Genomic DNA, 20,087 nt, shown 5'->3' with positions numbered 1-20,087 from the left:
TCGCCTGAGAACTGCTGCTACCAGAGATTTGGGAATTAAAGTTGACATTCCTGAGTTTGAAGTAAGATTTCATCCTGATGGCTTCCTTGATTGGCTTTACACAATGGAAAGAGTTTTCAAACTCAAAGATATTCTCCATGAAAAACGTGTGAAGCTTGTGACAATTAAATTAAAGAAACACGCTTCTATTTGGTGCAAAAATCTCAAAAGGCAATGAAAAAGAGAAGATCACAACAAGATCTGTACATGGGATAAAATACGTCAAGAAATCAAGCATAAGTTCATTCCTGAGCATTATCGATAAGAAATTTTTATCAAATTTCATAACTTGAGGTAAAAAACAATGTTAGTGGAAGAATATACAATGGAGTTAGAACAACTTTACATGAAGTGCAATGTCCATGAGCCTTAAGAACAAACTGTAGCTCATTATCTTAATGGTCTCAATGTTGAAATTGCATATGTTATTCAACTACAACCATATTGGAACTTAAATGATGTCATAAGATTAGCATTAAAAGTTGAGAAACAATGATTACAAAAAGGCTCAATGAGTTTATCTAGACAACAAGAATCTATCTCAAACCATGAAAGTCAAAGTTCAGTAACTATTCCACCTCCAAGGGTAAACTCTTCCAAAGCTCCAAACAATAATGAGACTACTTCTCCTTATTCTTCTAATGTGAACAAATAGTGCTTCAAATGCCAAGGATTTGGGAATATTGCTTTTGATTGTCTGAATTGAAGAATTATTTCCTTAGTAGAAGAAAAAGATTGTGTGAATTGAGAAAAATTAAAACCAGTTGATAATGAATATGATGATGAAATAAAGGATGAGCTAGAAATATTCAATAACGAAGAGATAAAAGAAGTTTCTGCTGACCATGGAGAAGCTCTTGTTGTTCGTCATAACCTTAACACTACTATGATGACAGAAGATGAAAGTTGGTTTCTTCATAACATATTTCATACAAGGTGCACATCCCAAAGGAAGGTTTGTAATGTCATTGTTGATAGTGGAAGTTGTGAGAATGTCGTTGCCAACTACATGGTGGAAAAGTTGAAACTTCCAACTAAAGTACATTCTCATCATTACAAGTTACAATTGCTGAGAAAAAGAAACTAAGTTAAGGTAACAAAGCATTGCTGTGTTCAATTCTTTATTGGAAATAAGTATGAAGATGAAGTCTGGTGTGAAGTTATCTTAATGGACACATGCCACTTGTTGTTAGGATGCCTATGGCAATATGATCGTCGAGCTCACCATGATGGATACAAGAATACTTATTCCTTCATTAAGGATGGAGTAAAAATTATATTGACTCCATTAAAGCCAGAATACTGACTAAAGAGACGAGAGGAAGATAAAGCACGTATCACTATGTCTGGCTTAAACAAAGCTTATTGTGAATTAAACCATTTACGTCTCTTATTAGTCTCTAAGGAGAATGAAGTATTTTCACTTTTATCCAAGCCTGGTCAAACAAAATTGGTCAACAAAAGTTTGGAAAACTTATAAAGTAGCTTTGTAAACAACCATGCCATTAATAAGACTACAGTTAAGTATGATTTTCCTATCCCTCGATTGGATGACATGCTCATTGGTTTTAAGGTGTTTTTGAAGATCGATTTGAAGAAAAGATATCATCAAATTAGAATGCGACTTAGAGACGAATGGGAGACAACCTTGAAAACACCAGATGAGTTATTTCAATGGTTGGTATGGACTATGATAATATGTGGATCCAAATGTGGAGTATGTCAAGGCTTACTTGTCAGAGTCGAGTTTTTCTAACCCAAGGAGAATGGAACAGGAGTGTCTGGGATTATATTTTATTTAATTTAGTTTTTTGCTAATTTTAATTGATTTAGGAATTATAAGTATAATAGAATTCTTCCTTTACTTGTATTAGGACTTTAAGCTAGTCATATTCTATTTAGGAATAGAACACTTATTTTATTTAAATCTTTTATTAATTATTCTAATTAGATTAGACAACTAGAAGTAGAATTTTTTTAGGATGTGGGCCTATAATACTATAAATAGGACTCTTAAGTTTAGTTATGGGACATCTAAGTTGAAAGTTAATAAATAATATTTTCTTAAGCAGGAGTGTTTATTTCTGTAGGCTCTTTTTAAAGATTAAGAGGCTTTAATATCTTTGGCTTAACCAACTAAAGTGGGATTTTGACTACTCTTCACCTTAATGGGATTTTCTAGCTTTGTCAAGATTGGTAGCTCATCTTAGTGGGGTTTTTAATCTCACCACGATTGATATCTTTTACAACGCTCGAGTATCTTTTACAACGCCCCGACGTCACCCAAGCAAGTCTCATGGTTCATTTCAATAATCCTTCATACATGGACAAAATATGGAGATGCATCTCAACGTATATGTACAATATGAATATACCAAATAGAATGTACTTCATGATTAATATCCGTAATCTAAAACAATCAAAAGACTGTTAGTGACAATATCCGCAAGTCATGAATACAAAACACATTTATTATCCACTGCTATTGGCCAAGTGTAACAACTGTATTTAAACACAAGTAATATACTGACAGACTTGTCCAACGGAGAACAAGTGTAGGGTAGCCATGGTAAACTGAGAGCCTATATTTTTGTAAGGGCCTTGACTCGGGCAATAAATTCTGTGTAAGTTTGGCCTGTATACTTCTTACACCAGAACGGCCACTGATCACGATCTACCTAGGTAGGCTCGATTTTCTACCTAGGAGTAGGCCTATACAAAGGGCTGCTTTCGCGCTTTCCAACTTGGGGGGCTGATAATGCTCTAGTCGATCTTGGGCCACAAGCCGCTCGTTATTTCTAACTTATGTCTCATCCACTTTTGTGGAAGGTTGCTCTGGCCCCCAGCATGGTTGTAGGACAATTTCTCAATGGGTTCTTCAAGAATTTTCCTACTGATAGTTGTCTCGTTTCTTCGGACATCAGTATTTTTGTTAACCAATTTGGCCATGGCCCTTATGTTTTCTCGAGAAGATTTCTATTTTGCCACACTAATTCTATCAAGCATGTTAATTATTTTTTGTATAAGAAATATCAAAGTGTGACCTCCACCCTTCCAAACGAAAAGCTAGTAGGAGTGGTCTTATTAAAAGGCACCTTAGGTAAATTGATCAAATGATTTCGACCTTGGGAAGATGTCTCGACCAATGGTCCCTTTTGAAGCTGCAATGAAGCTTAAACCATTAAAAGTGAATAATCAAAATAGCATAATGATAGACAGAAACACAAAGTAACAAATCTGATAAATATAATTGAAATTAAAGAAAACTGCAATAGACATATTACTCAAATGAATGAGGTTTAAATCGTGAAAGTTGCACAAACTTAAAAGGCAATTTGTTGGGGTTGATTGAATTGATTGAAAAGTACTCGACAAGCTTGCAAAACACAAGAAATAACCAGAATGGCTGTCAGAGATAGAGATTTAAAAGATTGCTTACTAAGAGTTTAATGACAAAATAGCTAATGTAGCCAAGATAACATATTTTTTTTAAAGCCAAGGACTTGGATAATTGAGTTTTGACTTGTGTTGAGATGTGTGAGTCATAGGAGTCTTTTCTTTGGTTCAGCATCAATATGCATAGAGCTCTTGGTTTTATAGGATCATGCCACATGTCCTTGCTTTCACTTTTGCCATTAGATCTATACCATGTTTGCCAACACTATTTTAGCCATTTTCTTACAAATTTGGTGCAAAGAAAGCACCTTCATCCAGAAATGCAACCACTGCCTCCACTTTCCAAGTCTAGTAGCTGAATTTTAGTAATAGCTAGTTCTGCCATCACGCGTAATAAGCTAATTCTGCCGGTTAGACGTTTGTGGCTCTGCCAACTGAGCTCTCATGTGTTTATCTGGTCAAACTCGTACTTTAACATGGACTCTTAGGGTACTACAAATATCTTTTGCAATCTCCTAAAATCTTACTAATACTTGGGGCCAAAGAAAAGAACCACTAACCCTTACCTATTGATTTAATTTATAGTTTATATGTCTCATGACATAGCATTTACGAGATAATAAAAATGTCCATCACATTAAAAAATTTCCTAATTATATAGATTAATTAACAGGGAGAAATTCTTAAAATTTGCAATAGGCCCAGACGCAACAGCTAAAATTCTAAGACCTCATTACATATGCCTGAACAATAACCAAGTATGGGGAAATAAGAACTAACTGAATTTTGCTGAAATTAAAACTTGAATGGTACACAAAACTAGAGCAAATAGCCCTGCCCATCTAATGATTTACACCATTTTAAACGCCCCAAGGATGAAATAGAAATGGAAAATTTATCTTGCACCTCCTAATCCGTTCTGAAAGGAGACCATGATGCAAGCGCACAACATTTTTTTTTTTTTTTTGAGGATAGCAAGGGGATTACTCTATGAAAAGAAGTAAAGAACACAAAATACTATAAAGCAACTCTAGAAATAATAAGAAGTAAATAACAAACAAAAATCTAAAAATAATTTAACATGTATTGCTCATGCTTATCGAACTAGAAAAGGCAGCAATGCAGCACAAGGTAATTTCAATCCTGCTTGTTCCGAGAAAGCCTTGCACGGTGTCTGAGCTCGGCTTTTTTCCACCTAACTATTAGGAAACACATGGTAAAGAGAGTATTTATCTGCAGAAAGAACCAGAGGTTAAGGTTTAGAGAGAGGTAAAAAGTTTTCAAGCAAAAGGAGCACAGGAAAAGGAGTTCCTGAACACTCACCAAGATGATGATTGCAATAGCGAGAAGAGGCCCAGACCACAGTACTGATAAAAAAAGTCCACTTGGATCAAAATAATTTTGGGTTGCAAACCTCTTCCAGTTGTCACCAAGGAATTTATTGAGCGTCTCAGCAAGATATACACCAACCACTACAAGACATCATGAAGCATATAAGCTAGAATTGCCAAGAATATTCAAACTAAATTGAACTACAATATTGTTTTCACATTGCATGGATGTTTGGTGTGCATGTAACACAATAGAGACTAATTTGCTAGAAAATAAACAACAGAGATGACTTTTTGTGCAGACACGCAGTTGAGGGCTAACTGTTTCGGAATGCTTTATGACATTGAAAGGCTTCTATATTGGTGCTAATGGTCCTAGGCAGCTTGATGACATTAAAAGGCTTCAATATTGAGTTACTGCTGGTTACTCAGGTAAGTTCTATTCAGTAAGATTTATTAATCAAAATTTCCAACAACTGTAAAAAATGTAAATAAATATATGACTTGCAACCCATAAACGGATGTATACGGGCTGCAGAGCAGGTATAATGACTTCAACCTTTTTCTCTCATGGCCCCCTCAATGGCTAGATGATCTTCATCCCAAAATTTCAGCTGTGTTGAATCCAAGGATACTCATAAAAAAAATATAAAAAAAAAAGACTCTGAGATTGGCTGCGGTAAAGGTTCATAGCCTTATAGCCATCTATACTATTGACCACGTCTCATGGTGAGATAATTTGGATTAAAAGTTTCAACTTTGTTTTCTACTTTATTGACTCCACAGATGGCTTAACCAAAGAAATTTTAAAAACAAATTCTGAAACTGAGTCTTATTTCTTGGATCCCTTGCTTGAGGCCAACAACTAGACATCCTAGTTAAAATTTAAACATTCACTTGTATGGAAGGTTGCTACTTTATGTCCCATATCTACAAAGATGACTATCAAGGTTATAGGGCTAAGAGGCTAGAAGCAGACATGCAAGAAAGTGTACATACCCTAAATATGAAGATTAACAGGGGTTCTTTTGCCTATCAAGCCATCTACTGTTATTATTTGAAAACTATTCAGAGTTCTTTCCAGTAAACATCACCATTCTATGGATATCTTCTCAAACACTAGGCTTCTGTCTCCCAATCCAACTTCGCATGCAATGATGGACAAAAGCCCTAGATTTGAAACAGGACCTCTAAAACTTTTAGGGTGGCTATAGAATGAGAACCATCTTTTGCTGCACTAATTATTTATTTCTGCTTGTTCTTTCATTATTTATGCATCTTGGTGTACATTTTGAGCTGAGAAGAAAATTTGAAATGAATGCATCCTTCTCACCTTCTGGAATTGAAGATTTCATGCATCCAAAGCACACTTTACTTTAAAACAAAGGTGTAATTGGGACATCTCTATTCATTAGAAATTTTAAATAGCCTTGTACATTGTTCTTATTCACTGAAGAGGTGGGCTCAAGGAAACTCTATTAATTGTTAATTGAGAGAATACAGACTTGTCAATGACTATTGGGCCAACCATGATCAAACTGCAAGGTCTTTATGACTTATTAATGTGCAATATTACATATGTCCTTGATCATTCAACCACAAGAAGACAGTTTATGTATTAAGCTTCGGACTTAAATTAAGCAAGTAATCAATATGATTGATACACAAAGTACTATAGTCATGAGGAGAGATCTAAATACTGATATAACAATGGTGATTGGAGATAACAAGGCACCAAACTTACACGCCAGAAGGAACAAACACATCTGGAAGTTAGTATTCTTCCTTGAGAAGATTGTTATTATCAGTAAGACAGCATGGAATGCCAGTAAGCAGATTAACCATGGTTCCTACCAACAAGAGCGAAAAAACAAAGTGGGTTAGCAAATTGTTCTGAATAGAAGCTAGATAAAGAACTCAAGTGAGATCAAGTCAGATTAGCACCCCAAACCCTGTCATGCTTCAAAAATATAATAAAAACACAAAACAAAAGAACCTTTAACATTGCAGCTATGTTGTCATATTGAAAATAAGGACAATTCCTAAGACCTGATGATAAACAACGAGTCATCCAAATGATGATATTTTTGGCTTTAAGCATCCCATTTGAAGAGTTTCAATTACTCACAACCATGCATTAAAGCTAGATTCATGTTAGGAATAGCTGAACTCGTAAATTTAAGATGAAAAAGCTCAAAGTAAGATTAATCTCACAAACCATGCACCAAATGTTTAGTTTGAAAACCATATATCAACATTATAATAGAGCTGCAACCATCTAACTCGAAACTGCCTTCCCACTGGATAGATCAGGTCGAGAATTGGAATAGGACATCATTTCCAATTCAAACTAAGATTTAGAATTGTTGCAATCAACAATTTAATTGATATTTTTGGCATTATGCAATCAAATTACATGCTTCAAAATAACATTTTAAAAAAAAATCTACTTTTTCTTTACTCCTATTTTTTTTGAAACAGAATTTTCACAGCCGATTTTCCTCTCAAATTTTACTTCTTAACCATTAAGGAACATTCTGTTCGGTTACTGAGAAAATGCTGACGAGAAAATAATCAAAAGCACTCATTCCAATCTCAAATATCCAGATTTTGTAAGTCCCCTCAAAATTTCCTCGGTTTCTCGGGAATCAAAAAGAAAACAAAGAGAGTATACCTTCCAGTCGATGGCGTGGAAGAATCCTATGAAGTTATTGTAAGCGGGTCGGAGGCCCGAACGGAGTTCCGAAGATAGCTTCTGAACTAGATCCGCCATTAATTCCATGTGCTCCCCCACAGCTGATCTCACCTCTTCCATTGCTTTTTCTTTTTTGATCAGATTTAGATCTTACAAATTAAAGGTCAGCAAATAACGCTCAGATTGGCGGACTCTTTTCTCCTATATATTCATCATTTGAGTTTCTCTTCTGCACTTTGGAAGAAGAAGAAAGAAAGAGAGCAGGAAGAGGTGCGGCTGTTCTGGGGTTTATGATGAATTGACAAAAAAGTCCTTAATATTTTGTTTCAAGTACTTTTATGTCCTTACGGGAAAGCTTACGTCGTGGACGGTATGGGCAAATCCAAGCACCGTGGAAAGCAAGAGGAAAGCGATTGAAAATTTGAAGAAAATGAAATGAAAAACAAATTCTATCAAACCAAATAAGCCATCCAATTGCCCTTTTCAAAATCATCAGTAACAACAATCGATTCAAATTTGGCCAAAACCCCAATAAAAATAAGTAATATTAGCTTGTTTTGATGGGTACGTTAATACTTTTACGGATAATTGTGTGAGATAATTTCTTTAACCCTCAAATACAAATTGCTTTTCAAAATAATCTTTTCTATAATTTTGATTATTTTTAACTCAGAGATAATGTTTTTAAACAAAAATACCCTTAAATGAAGACTTCTCAATCACGCATGCAAATAGATGAAAAAAATAAATAATACCAAAATTTAGTAAAAGATAATTTGTTAAAAATAAAATATTCCTCTGTTGCATGTATGACAATGATTTTCTTTGATTTAGTAGACATTATCGTAAAGAGAAACGATAAATATATAACAATGCAGAAATATTAAACGATCTTTTTACTTATTCTGAAAAGATTGGGAAGTGTTCAAACAAGTTGAGAATAAACCTAACAGTGACAAAGAAGAAATTGGCAACATAGAGTAAGTTAGATAATGTCAATTCTTTTATTTTTTTGAGTTTTGAGTGGGTTTTGTGATTTGAATTCCATATTGGTTAAGAATGTATTGATCCCGTTGGTATGCTAGAGGTAGATGAATAGTACTAAAAATTTTAAAGTTAGCTCTTTTCAACTTATAGAGCTCTTAATCAATTAAAGAAAGGAAAGTTTAAAACTTGGTATAGTTAAAAGACGCCAAGTAAGCAAAGGTAGAGAGAAGTAGACAATGTACAAGTATTTATAGTGTTTCAATCCTTTTGACCTACATCCACTACCTTGATCTCTTAATCAATGATTTTTAACCTAATTTCACTATACCAGTGGAATTAACAGCTTCCACTAAGTTTTACAATAGGAGCTTCTCACCTAAGTTCTAATCCCTCATAATAGTCTTTAGTACCTGTTTGACTTGGCTTATATTTAGCTTATTTACTACTTAAAAATAGAAGTTGGATCAGCCAAGATTTTGTAAAAACTCTTAAAAAAATAACTTTTTTTAAAGAATAAAATCTAAAAAACAAAAGTTTAATAAAAAGCTCCAATTAGGAGTTTTCTCTCCTCTTTTTTTTTTTAAAAAAAAAAACACGTCAGCTTATTAGAAGAGCTATTTTACCTAAGAAGATCCTCTCTTTTAAAAAATACCCCTCTCTTTCCCTATCGATCTGCCTCTCCTTTTTCCCTTTCTGCAAATCATCATTTTAAGATTTTTTTTTTGTTCTTACAAAAATTAAGAAAAAGGAAGATTCAAAATTCAAAATTGCATTCAGATATTATTCTTCTTTTTCTTTCTATTTTGTTTTTCATTTTATTTTCTATCTTTGTTTTTTTGGACTTGGAAAACTCTCTTTATTAGTTGATATTTCTCAACTTATTATTTGATATAGTAATTATGTGATATTTATTTATTCTTAACTTCTTTATATTGTATATAATATTTGATTATTATAATTAGAATAATTAATTAAATAGGTCAATGGTTATTGAGATAAATTAGATGAAAATTAAAATAATATTTGTTTATTATGGTTGTTGAGAACATATTGTTTATGGAAGTGAATTTTGTTGATAAGGATATCAATAGCTAAACATAATTTTCCTAAATTATTATACCACACTAGACTTCTCTTCTTCTTTTATGGGTTCTCCTTTATTGTTAGGGTTAAGGGTTTTAGTAGTCAATTGAGTGCTTTCTTTCATCTCTCATTTTTTTATTTGATTCAATTTTTTTCTTGATTTTATTTATTTATTATTATTCAATAAAAAATTATCTATGAATTATGTGTTACTTATAAATTATTTGTTGAACTCTTTGTTTATAATTTATTATTAATTATAAACTTTATGTTATATAAAAATCCTTTTTATATTTTCAAAATTTTATTTTAAATAGATAAAAATAAGTTAATTTTTTTATTTTAAATAAAAAATAACATGATTAATAAAAAGTTATTTATTAAATACCCTTTATAGTAATTTTAACTAAAGTTAGAGTTTATATAAGTTGTTTTGCCAAATCTATAAAAAAGAGCTTATAAAAAGTAAATTTACCAAACAACTTTAATTTAATTCTAAAAGCTATTATTTTTCATAAGAGCTTTATAATAGCTTTTAAGTTAAAAAAAAACTAAGCCAAACGTGCTCTTAGGGTGCCTCTCACAGTCTAATTTCTAAAAAAAAAAAGTATAACTAATTACTTTTACAGATCTAGAAAGGTTACAATCAAGCTCAAACACTTTTTCAATGATAGGAATGAAAAACAAATGTTTTTGGTGAAGGTATTTTAGCTCTTTTGCTCAAAATGGCTCTCTAGTGTTTCAATCTACCTTCTTTGACCGTTGGAGCTTCAATTTATACTTGAGGAGATAAATTTTACTCTTCAAGATAAATTCTAGCCGTTAGGAACAACTCTGATGTCATTCTAACTGTTATTTTATCTTCTAATATTTAAATTTAAAAGGGCAAACAAAGTTCGGCTAACTAGTTATAGGCAGCTTTAATCGATTATAGCTTCTTTACCTTGGACTATCTTGTTGTTGTGTGCTCTATATTAACCGATTACCGGATGCTTTAATCGATTGAGAGATCTCTGTCTTTAGGCTTCTTTACTTCAATAGACTTTTTCTAACTGGTTAACTTTCCCCTTAATTTATTGGAGCTTCACTTTCTTCATTCTTAACTGATTAACACAAGCTCTAATCAATTAAAAATCTTTGAATTTGAATTTCTCAAGTTTAGCTCCTTTCAACGGTCAACCTTCACTTTAAATTTAAATTTTGACGCTTTAAAGATTCTTTAAATCTTGTGCTCTAAGCAATTAGCAGACCTCTATTTTACATTGTCTAGTACATTCTTAATTAGTTAAGCCTAGTGCTAACCGATTAAGACTCATTTGTCTTGTTTTAAACTAGCGCCCAATTATGCATTAGCTAGTTAAGGCTCCTTATTAATTAGTTAACACCGTTCTGTCTTTACTAGTCACTTTTTTCCTTTTTTCTTTAACTGATTGATTAACTCATTTTCAAATTTGGCAAGTATCTGGACTTGCCCTTAATTAACAAATTTGTTAGGGGAAATAAACTATATCCTGCATATTTAAATAATGAAGTTAAATATTAATAAATAAGAAATATTTTGTTATCATAAAAAATATAAGGAGTTAACATTCTTTCCTTTTTTTGATGATGACAAAACACTCTTAGATTATGAATGTAATGTCTTCAAAATAATAAACCTTTATGTGAAGATTTAGGGATTGCACCCCTAAAGTATATCAGTGTAAAGATATAAGCATTCATCATTAGAATATATATATATATATATATATTCATCCAATATTGAACCTATATATAATTAGTAGTTTAGCATAAAAACATAATACAAAACACAAACACATAAACATAAACATTGTTCATCTTATCCTTTTATTTTCTCCCCTATTTAATCACCAATAAAAAAAAGGACCTAAGTTTGGAGTTCCACTAATCAAAGTCTAAAGAAGCCTCATTCATTGATGATTCATCAATTCATAAGTGAACATTTAGAGGAGCAACATGGAGGGAATGAAGGGATTCAAGTTTAGATGAGGATCTAGAGGATATAAGTTTAGGGGATGCTAGTTTAAAGGTTGGTTTGGCAGTGGATTCAGCTATCTTGGTAGATTTCCTTCTTTTGAATACCTTGGTCTTTGTGGACTTTGTTTTTCTTCTTTTACCAATAGTTTTCTTAGGCACAAACATAGTGATTGTTGTTTTTCCCTTATCCTAAACTGTTTAGCATGCAATTTTCTCTTGGTGTTGTTGTGCTGACTAAGCTTCCTATTCCATTTTCTTCTTTTGGTTTGGCCTGGTCAGTTTCAACTTCCTTGAGAATTTTAGTGATAAAATCTGAAAGAACAATGCCTTCAAATTCTTCAAGGGAATTCTCTTCTGCCTTTATAGATACTGAATTTTCTTATTTAAGTTTGTATCATTCTCCATTATTTTTTGTTAATCATTTTCCTTTTCCATTTCTTCATCCTCCTTTTCTTTTTCAATTCCTTCAATTGGTTTTGCTTTAAGACTTACTTTAGTGCTTTGTTCTTTGTTTTCATTGTCAGCTTTCCTTTCACAACTTTATCTTAATGGTTAAATGCTTATAATTCAAACTGCTCTATGGCAATCCTCTCACTAGACACACTTGCAGCTATGGTTTGGTTGCTTTTTCTTGGAGAAAGAGATCTTCAAGATGTTATATTTTTTCCTTAATTTCAACTATCTTCAACTTGTTCAGTCAGCATTCATCAATCCTCATAAAAAGGTTCAATATCATTTTACCTTGATAGTGGGCTTGATTGACTCTAGCTTGAGGTGTTGAAGGAGTTTTAGTTCCAAGTGGGATTAAGGTGCCTCTAATAGATTTAATGCACTCTTTGCTCTCCAGCTTATATCTCATCTTCAATTCTCTCCCCAAGAAGATTCCCTGTTCTTCTTTTCTTATTAAATTAGCTTGAAATCTGATACTCCAAATCCCCTTTTTCTTAACAATTGATGTGATGATATTGCCATAAGACAAGTTAGCTTTGTTCCCTAGGTATGTCCCTCTGATTATCTCAATCATAAACTTGGCTACATTTAATGAAATTTCATTAAAAGTAGATTCCATGAGCCAAAGGTCTTGAGTACTTACATAACTAAACTGCAGCTTCTTCCATAAAGTATGGTAGCAATGAAATAATGCAAGATCTTGAGTTGAGCATTCTTAATCTCATTGGCATAGCTTCTAGAGAAAAACTTTTCTTTTCTTCCAATCACAATCTCCTAAAAATGACTGGCATCATATTTTCGGACATTTTTAATTTCCCACTTCAAACTCTATTTTAAGAAACTTTCTTAAGTCGTAAACACTAATATGAAATTCTCTGCCATTTAGGAAGACATTCAAACCATTTTTGTAAATTTTTCTTAATTAATCAATTCAGTTTTGTCCAAAATAATGCTAGAATAAAATTCTTTTACTAATGTGGGGCTAAACATCCTATCCCTTAAGATATTCAAATTTCTTAGTTTCAGGGATTCAAAATATCCTTCTAAATCCTCTTTTATTGTCGGTACTTCATCAAAACTAAGCCAATCAAAGAACTTCCCAAAAGAAATCATTACATTCTCAATTTTCTTGAACCTATTAACATGTAATTTATTTCAAAATCGTGAAGTGAAAACTGTACCTTTTCCTGTGAAGATTATTGTATGAATTGTTCCTTTCCCTTTCTCTAGCATTTTCTTTTTGCATTCCTTCTTTCTATCGGTTAAGGTTTATTAGGTTCTTCCTTTCTTGTTCAGGAGAAGAAATGGAGGATCATCACCTTTTCTCTTTTTTTCCCTTTCTGACAACCTTATGAGTGAGAGATGTTTTTGCCATTGAATTTCTTCACTTAGAGTTTGTCAGTTTTCAGAGGATGAGGGAGAAAAAAAGATCTGGAAGTTCTTAGGTCTTGATTTTTTTTTGAAATGATTCTCTAAGTAGGTGAAGGGTCTTTTATTAAGAGTTAATAACTGGTTGCCCATGTTTTTAGTGAGTAGTTTCTAGTACCGCTTGTCCAGTTATTTATTTATTTATTTAAAATTCTCCCGCATGGTAATTTTACATTGATTGAGGTACTCTAATAAATTAGTGTAGGTCTTAATCGATTACTGAGTTTTTAACTTGAGACTTTTCAAGCTTTTAAACTTTTATTAACGATTTAAGGGAGCTTTTAACTGATTAAGAACTCACTAACTTGGGTTAGCTACCTTAACATTAAAATGTTTTAATTGATTAGGGGGGTTTTAAACTAATTAATGTGATTCTTCCCTCCCTTATAATGTCTCTTCAACTCTTTAAAACATTTCCCAATCAATTACACAACAATGTAAATATAATTATCATGCTATCAATCATCAAAACCATGGTCAATTTAGCACAATTAGACTTCATTAACATCAATCATTTCTAATTCTCTCATAAATCTACAAAATCGCTTTTCATTCAATAGTTTTGTGAAACTATCAACCAATTGACACAAGGTGTCTGCAAAATCTATCTTAATATCTCCTTTAAGTGCATGATCTCTAAGAAACGATGTCTACTTTCTATATGCTTGGTTTTAGAGTGTTGAATAGGATTTTTAGAGATATTTATGGCACTCTTGTTGTATACTACTTAGTGAAATATATTCAACTTCAACAACATGATTGAAATCTTGCATGTAGGCATATAATAAACACTATGTTAGGTTTACTTTCTGTTAAATAAAGTAGTAAACCAACCATACCTCCATAGAGCTTTTTGTTCACATCCTTCTCTTTTTTCATTTCTATCAAGCTTTGTAGAAGAATGCATAGATGTTTCTATTGATTTTAGATTCATCACACTAAACTTCTTCAGCATTTCCTAAGTGAATTTTGCTTGATTAATGAAAATCTCATCCTCATATTTCTTGATTTGTAAACTAAGGAAGAAATTTAATTCTCTTATCATAATCATTTCAAACTCACCCTACATTTTTTAGCAAAATTTTCACAAAATTTTTTATTAGTAGCACTAAGCACTAAGCACTATATCATCAACATAAATTTAGACTACAATTAAATCAGTTTCATTTTTCTTGATGAATAGCGTATTATTTACACTCCTGCTAGAATATCTTTTTTCAATTAAAAACTAAGAAAGTCTTTCATACCAAGCTTTAGGAGCCTATTTCAATCCATATAAGGCTTTTACACAATTAATGTACATGATCAATTTTATCAAAGACTTCAAAGCCAAAAGGTTGTTCAATATATACCTCTTCTTATATAAAACTATTAAGAAATGCACTTTTAACATCCATTTAAACAATTTAAAATTCATAAAGCATGCATATGCAAGTAAAAGTCATATCAATAACTTGAAAATGCATTGAATTTTTGTCTAAAATTTGCATTTCTTTTTGGTTTTTCTTCAATTTTCATTTTCAATTTTGAACTTTCCTCCATTAAGACTTTAGTGCAACATTTTCATCTACTACTCTTTGTAATTCAATTTTTTTTTTCTAATTCCAACTTCAGAAGTTCAAAGTTTGTTTAAGAGTGCTTAAGTTCTATTTGAAAAATGTTTCTTTGATCAACAATAAAATTAAAATCATGCTTGATCTTTTCCAATTCATCATCTAATGCCACGACTTTCGTTCCTATAACTTTATATTTCAATGCAAGTTTTTCAAATTCAATATATAAACAATCATATTCATCTTGGAATTCATCATATGAAATATCACAAGGATTATATGTTACCTCAGATTCTTCTTCTTTGCCATCAAGCAAAAATTTTCTCTTTCTTCCATTTTTTCTTTTTCTTTCTCTGAACTTAAAGAGTTACTATCAGACCCCGTTGCTGCCACCATTGCTCTCTTTTTTTTCTTTTTCTTCTTCCTTTAGTATAAGTTCGTGTATGAAAAGAGAGCCACAGATTTCATCAAAAGTGATGACATTTAAATCTTTAGCTGCATGGATGGAAATGACTTTAGGCTTTCAACCTTTTAGGAGGCGTTTAAGCAATCTCTTGATTAACTCATGTTTAGGGATAAATTTGCCAAGTTGGTTAAGCTTGTTTGTAGTATTGGTAAACCTATAGAACATGCTAGAGATATCTTCATTCAGTTCCATTTTAAACATTTCATAATTATGGGTAAGCAAAGCAATTTTGGACTTTTTAACTTAAGAAGTCCCTTCATGGATGACCTTAAGTTTTTTCCAAATCTCTTTTACTATGGCACAACCTAAGATTTTTTTGAACTCAATGGGAGTCAATGCACAGTGAAAAGTGTTGATATCTTTGAAATTAATTTGAACCTTTTAACCTCAGCTTCAGTCTACTTTGCCCTTGATTTGGGAATTTTTTCTCCCATGACAAACCTAAGTGATGTGAAAATATAATGTCCTTTCATAATCACATCCCACATCTCATAATCAAGAGCTCTAATATAGATAGACATTCTAGTGCTCTAATAGCCATAATTTGATCCATCAAACAGAGAAGGCCTATTTATGGATTCACCCTCAAGAATAATATACTTTTACAAAGCTATATGGATCTCCCTAAAGGATGTTAAGCTTTAAATTAAGGGTTTGTACCACTTATTTGTTACGTTGGTGTGCTAAAGGGGGGTGGATAGCACTAAAAGTTTTAAGGTTAGCTTTTTTCAAGTTGTAGAGTTCCTAATCAATTAGAGGAAGAAAAATTTAAAACTTGTTATAGTTAAAAGATACCAAGTATGAAAGGGTAGAGAGAAGTGGATAATGGGTTGGAGATTTAAATCATATTAAGATGACTTATACACAGCGAAATATTATTAAAAAAAATTTTAATCCCTAAAGCCATGGATCACTTTAATTGAAACTAATATAGAAAAATCACAAGAGAAATTTTGACATACCTGAAAGTCAATTTTCTTTGGTAGAGTCCTCTTTGACTTTTCGTTTTAACTTTTGTACACCAACTAAGACTTATCAAACCATAACAGCATAGTTGTCCTACCTCTAATGGTGATCCACATAGTGATTTATTGAAATCTCTTCACTAAGAGTGTGTGAATCCCTAAGCTGAAGTTTGTGTTAGCAAAATCTTTACTTTTGAGCTCCCTTTGTGTTTCTTTCTTTTTGACTGTAATTTTATCTTAACACATAAGAAAATAAAATAGAACTCTTCTATTTCTTCAAGAGGTGGCTAAGGGATTCTTTTATAGAGTGAATTGACTTACTTTATATTCAACAAGGACTATAAAATGTCTTGGGCTAATTGAGCCTTTATTTAATACTCCATCAAATTATATTTGAGTTAGCCCAATACTAAATTTGATTAAGCCTTTGTAAAATCCATTAGATCACATCCAATTGAATCAAATTAATTTTGACAATTCACCTTATGTGTGTGACCCATTAAGCTCCCAACATATTGGTAATAAATATAAATTAATTCAATTAAAAATTTATATTTATATTTATAGATCATGAGCAGCATCTATCAATACGTCATGACCACCCAAATGTCAAGAGAGTCAATATGATTTGACTAACCTTTCAGTGTACAGTATCTGAATATAATTTGGTCCTTTCATCATATATCTAAGATAGATAGAAAGCCTGGCTCGGTGTCTACTTTCTAACTTATCCATGTTAGTCCTTTAGCTTTTATATTGATCGATCAATATTACCTTAGCCAAGGACTTTTAATCAACATAAGCTAGGAGCAAATGAAATATGTCCCCTTCAAATCACTTAGGGTGATGAATCCTCTTTGGACTACTCATTCATCTTCGAATGCTTCATGCCATGCCCAAAAGCATCTTGTTTAAGCATATAGTCATCTTTAGACCCGTAGAGGTGAAATTAAAGTATGACAATTCACATACAAGATGACCTAGTATCACAAGTGTAAGGATTACTTACACTACTGACACATGAGAGTATTTCCATAGACACTTGAGTGAAATAATAAATGAAACTCTCATAACGAGTCATGTTCAGTAAACTTGTTCTTTAACAAGCACCCACATACTATCTCCAAGTATCTCACATACTTCAACCTATGAGATCAATTGCTTACGTCTAACGTAAAGAGGCTTAGCATGTACCAACCTTTGAGCATTGTCAATGTCCTTATTCTTGACAATATAATGACTAGGAACATATTTAGGAACAAGGCTTTGATGCATAAGAATCTCATAATTATAACTTTTATAATTTCTCTGCAAGGCCATTATGTTCCAAGGACTTTATCTATATAAGTCTCTCATAACACTTTATAAATAAACTTATGGATAAAGAAATACCTCATGCATTATATAAAATATCCATAATGTATTTAACATGAAATATGACTAATTAATGTAGTGTTTAACAAGCACAAAATTGATTAACTTACAGGGCTTACACTAATAATCTTCCACTAGTACTAGAGCCAATCATCCATGTATCTAATACCAAAGCCCTCTAAGTGGCGATCATGTTTTTGTTGGGACAGAACTTTAATGAGAAGGTCAGTTAAGTTGTCCTTCGTGGGTACTTTTTTTATATTAATATCACCTCTTCCAATGATCTCTCTGCTTAGGTGATAATGCCACCATACATATTTGGATCATTATTGAGACCTTGAATCCTTTGCTTACGCAATGGCTATATTGTTTTCACAGTACAAAGTTACAAGATCAACAATGCTAGGAACCACACCAAGTTCAATTATGAACTTCTTAATTCAAACTCCCTCATTTGCTACCTTAGACATGGAGATGTATTCAGCCTTAGTTGTAGAATCTGTAGTTGTTGTTTGCTTGGAACTTTTCCAATTGATAGCACCGGCATTTAAGGTAAATATAAACCCACTTTGCGATTTGCTGTCATCCTTATCAAATTGGAATGCAGCATCTCCATATCCTTTTACTTGGAGTTCAGCCCCTCCATAGACCAAGAAAACATCCTTAGTTCTTTATAAGTACTTAAGGATATTTTTTACTGCAGTCCAGTGATTCTCACCTGAATTTGACTGGTATTTCCTCATGACACTCTGAGCATATGTAATATCTGGTCTAGTACATAACATGGCATACATGATGGATCCTATAGCTGATGCATACGATATCTTATCCATCCTCAACCTCTCATCTTGTGTCTTTGGACACATATCCTTTAATAGATGAATGCCATGTGACATAGGCAAATGTACCTTTTTGGACTCGATCATGTTAAACCTCTTCAGCACCTTATCTATATAAGTGGATTGGGATAATCCTAGCAACCTTTTTTATCTATGTCTATAGATCCTTATTCCTAGAATATAGGCTACTTCTCGCAAATCCTTCGTAGAAAATTGTTTGGATAGTCAAATTTTGACAATCTACAGCATGGGTATATCATTTCCTATTAGTAGTGTATCAACATAAAGTACTAAAAATGCAGCTGCTTATCCATTTACCTTCTTATAAATGGACTTTTAGAGTTTACTTTATGCTAATTTTCCTTGGATGTAAAACCTTTTGGTTGTGCTATATACACTTCCTCTTTCAAATTCCCGTTAAGGAATCCTATCTTTGCATCCATTTGTCATATCTCATAATCATAATATGCAGCAATAGCAAGCAAAATCCTAATGGATTTAATCACGGCTATAGGTGAGAAGGTTTCCTTATAATCGATTCCTTCAACTTGGTTGTAACCTTTAGGAACCTACCTAGCCTTGTACATTTGTACATTACCATCCATGTCAGTTTTTCTCTTAAAGACCTATTGTCATCTAATGGGTTTCACCCTTTCAAGTGCATCAACCAAAGTCCATACTTGGTTGACATGCTTGGCATCCATCTCAGATTTCATGGCCTTCAACCAATTATCAAAATCAATATAAGATATTGCTTCCTCATAAGTAGTAAGCTCTTTATCTATTGGTAGAGTATCCCTTTCCATCATAAATCTATACCTATCTAAAAGTTGCCTTTGTCTCATAGATCTATGGAGCACTTTTGTTTCTTGAGCACTAGTTTGAGCATCCAATACTTCAATTGTTGACTCAGGTTCCAAAGGGATGTCAGTTTGTGGTTCTTGAACCTCTTCAAGAATTATTTACTCCCACTAGTCCCTTCAAGTAAAAACTCTTTCTCCAAGAAAGTGGCATCTTTCGAGACAAACACCTTTTGCTCAATGGAATTGTAAAAATAGTATCCTATAGTTTGTTTAATATACCCTATAAACTTGCATTTGTCTAATCTAGCTCCAAGCTTATCAGACGATGCATACTTCACACCAGCCGTACATCCTCAAATCTTTGTATAAGACAAGTTTGGCCTTTTTCCATACCACATCTCATATGGTGTCTTATCAATCGATTTGGTCTGAACTTTATTAAGAAGGTAAGTAGCAATCTTAAGGGCATATCCCCAAAAGGATATTAGAAGATCTGCCTTACTCATCATGGTAAAAACTATGTCCAACAGGGTTCAGTTTCTCTTTTCAGACACTCTATTATGTTGTGGAGTTCCAACTAGAGTCCATTGTGATAGAATCCCATGTTCCGTTAGATGATCTAGAAACGCCTAACAAAGATATTCTCCTTCTCGATCCAATCTGAGGGTGAGAATACTCTT

At 32.5% G+C, this 20,087-nt stretch overlaps 1 protein-coding gene across 1 annotated transcript; it reads right to left on the bottom strand.

Moving 5' to 3' along the window:
• Window positions 1–4,433: 4,433 nt before the first annotated feature.
• Window positions 4,434–7,747, bottom strand: LOC110428564 (Tmem18). Its single transcript, XM_021444423.2, has 4 exons — window positions 7,441–7,747; window positions 6,511–6,616; window positions 4,759–4,907; window positions 4,434–4,668 (listed from the first exon to the last, which is right to left on the bottom strand). The coding sequence occupies exons 1-4, from the start codon at window positions 7,579–7,581 to the stop codon at window positions 4,573–4,575; spliced, it is 492 nt and encodes a 163-aa protein (XP_021300098.1). The 5' UTR covers window positions 7,582–7,747; the 3' UTR covers window positions 4,434–4,572.
• Window positions 7,748–20,087: the final 12,340 nt, after the last annotated feature.

The sequence above is a fragment of the Theobroma umbraticum genome, unplaced genomic scaffold, assembly GCF_002168275.2.
Source record: "Theobroma umbraticum cultivar Fairchild unplaced genomic scaffold, ASM216827v3 scaffold_302.0, whole genome shotgun sequence".
Classification (NCBI taxonomy): domain Eukaryota; kingdom Viridiplantae; phylum Streptophyta; class Magnoliopsida; order Malvales; family Malvaceae; genus Theobroma; species Theobroma umbraticum.
Note: the sequence above shows the minus strand (reverse complement) of the source record. Positions and strands in the feature narration are given on the sequence as shown.

Coding starts and splice junctions, on each gene's coding strand:
- LOC110428564 (XM_021444423.2), bottom strand. CDS start 7,581: ATGGAAGAGGTGAGATCAGCTGTGGGGGAGCACATGGAATTAATGGCG. Junction 6,617..7,440: donor TCCACGCCATCGACTGGAAG/GTATACTCTCTT, acceptor TCTTGTTGGTAG/GAACCATGGTTAATCTGCTT. Junction 4,908..6,510: donor GTGTTTGTTCCTTCTGGCGT/GTAAGTTTGGTG, acceptor GATGTCTTGTAG/TGGTTGGTGTATATCTTGCT.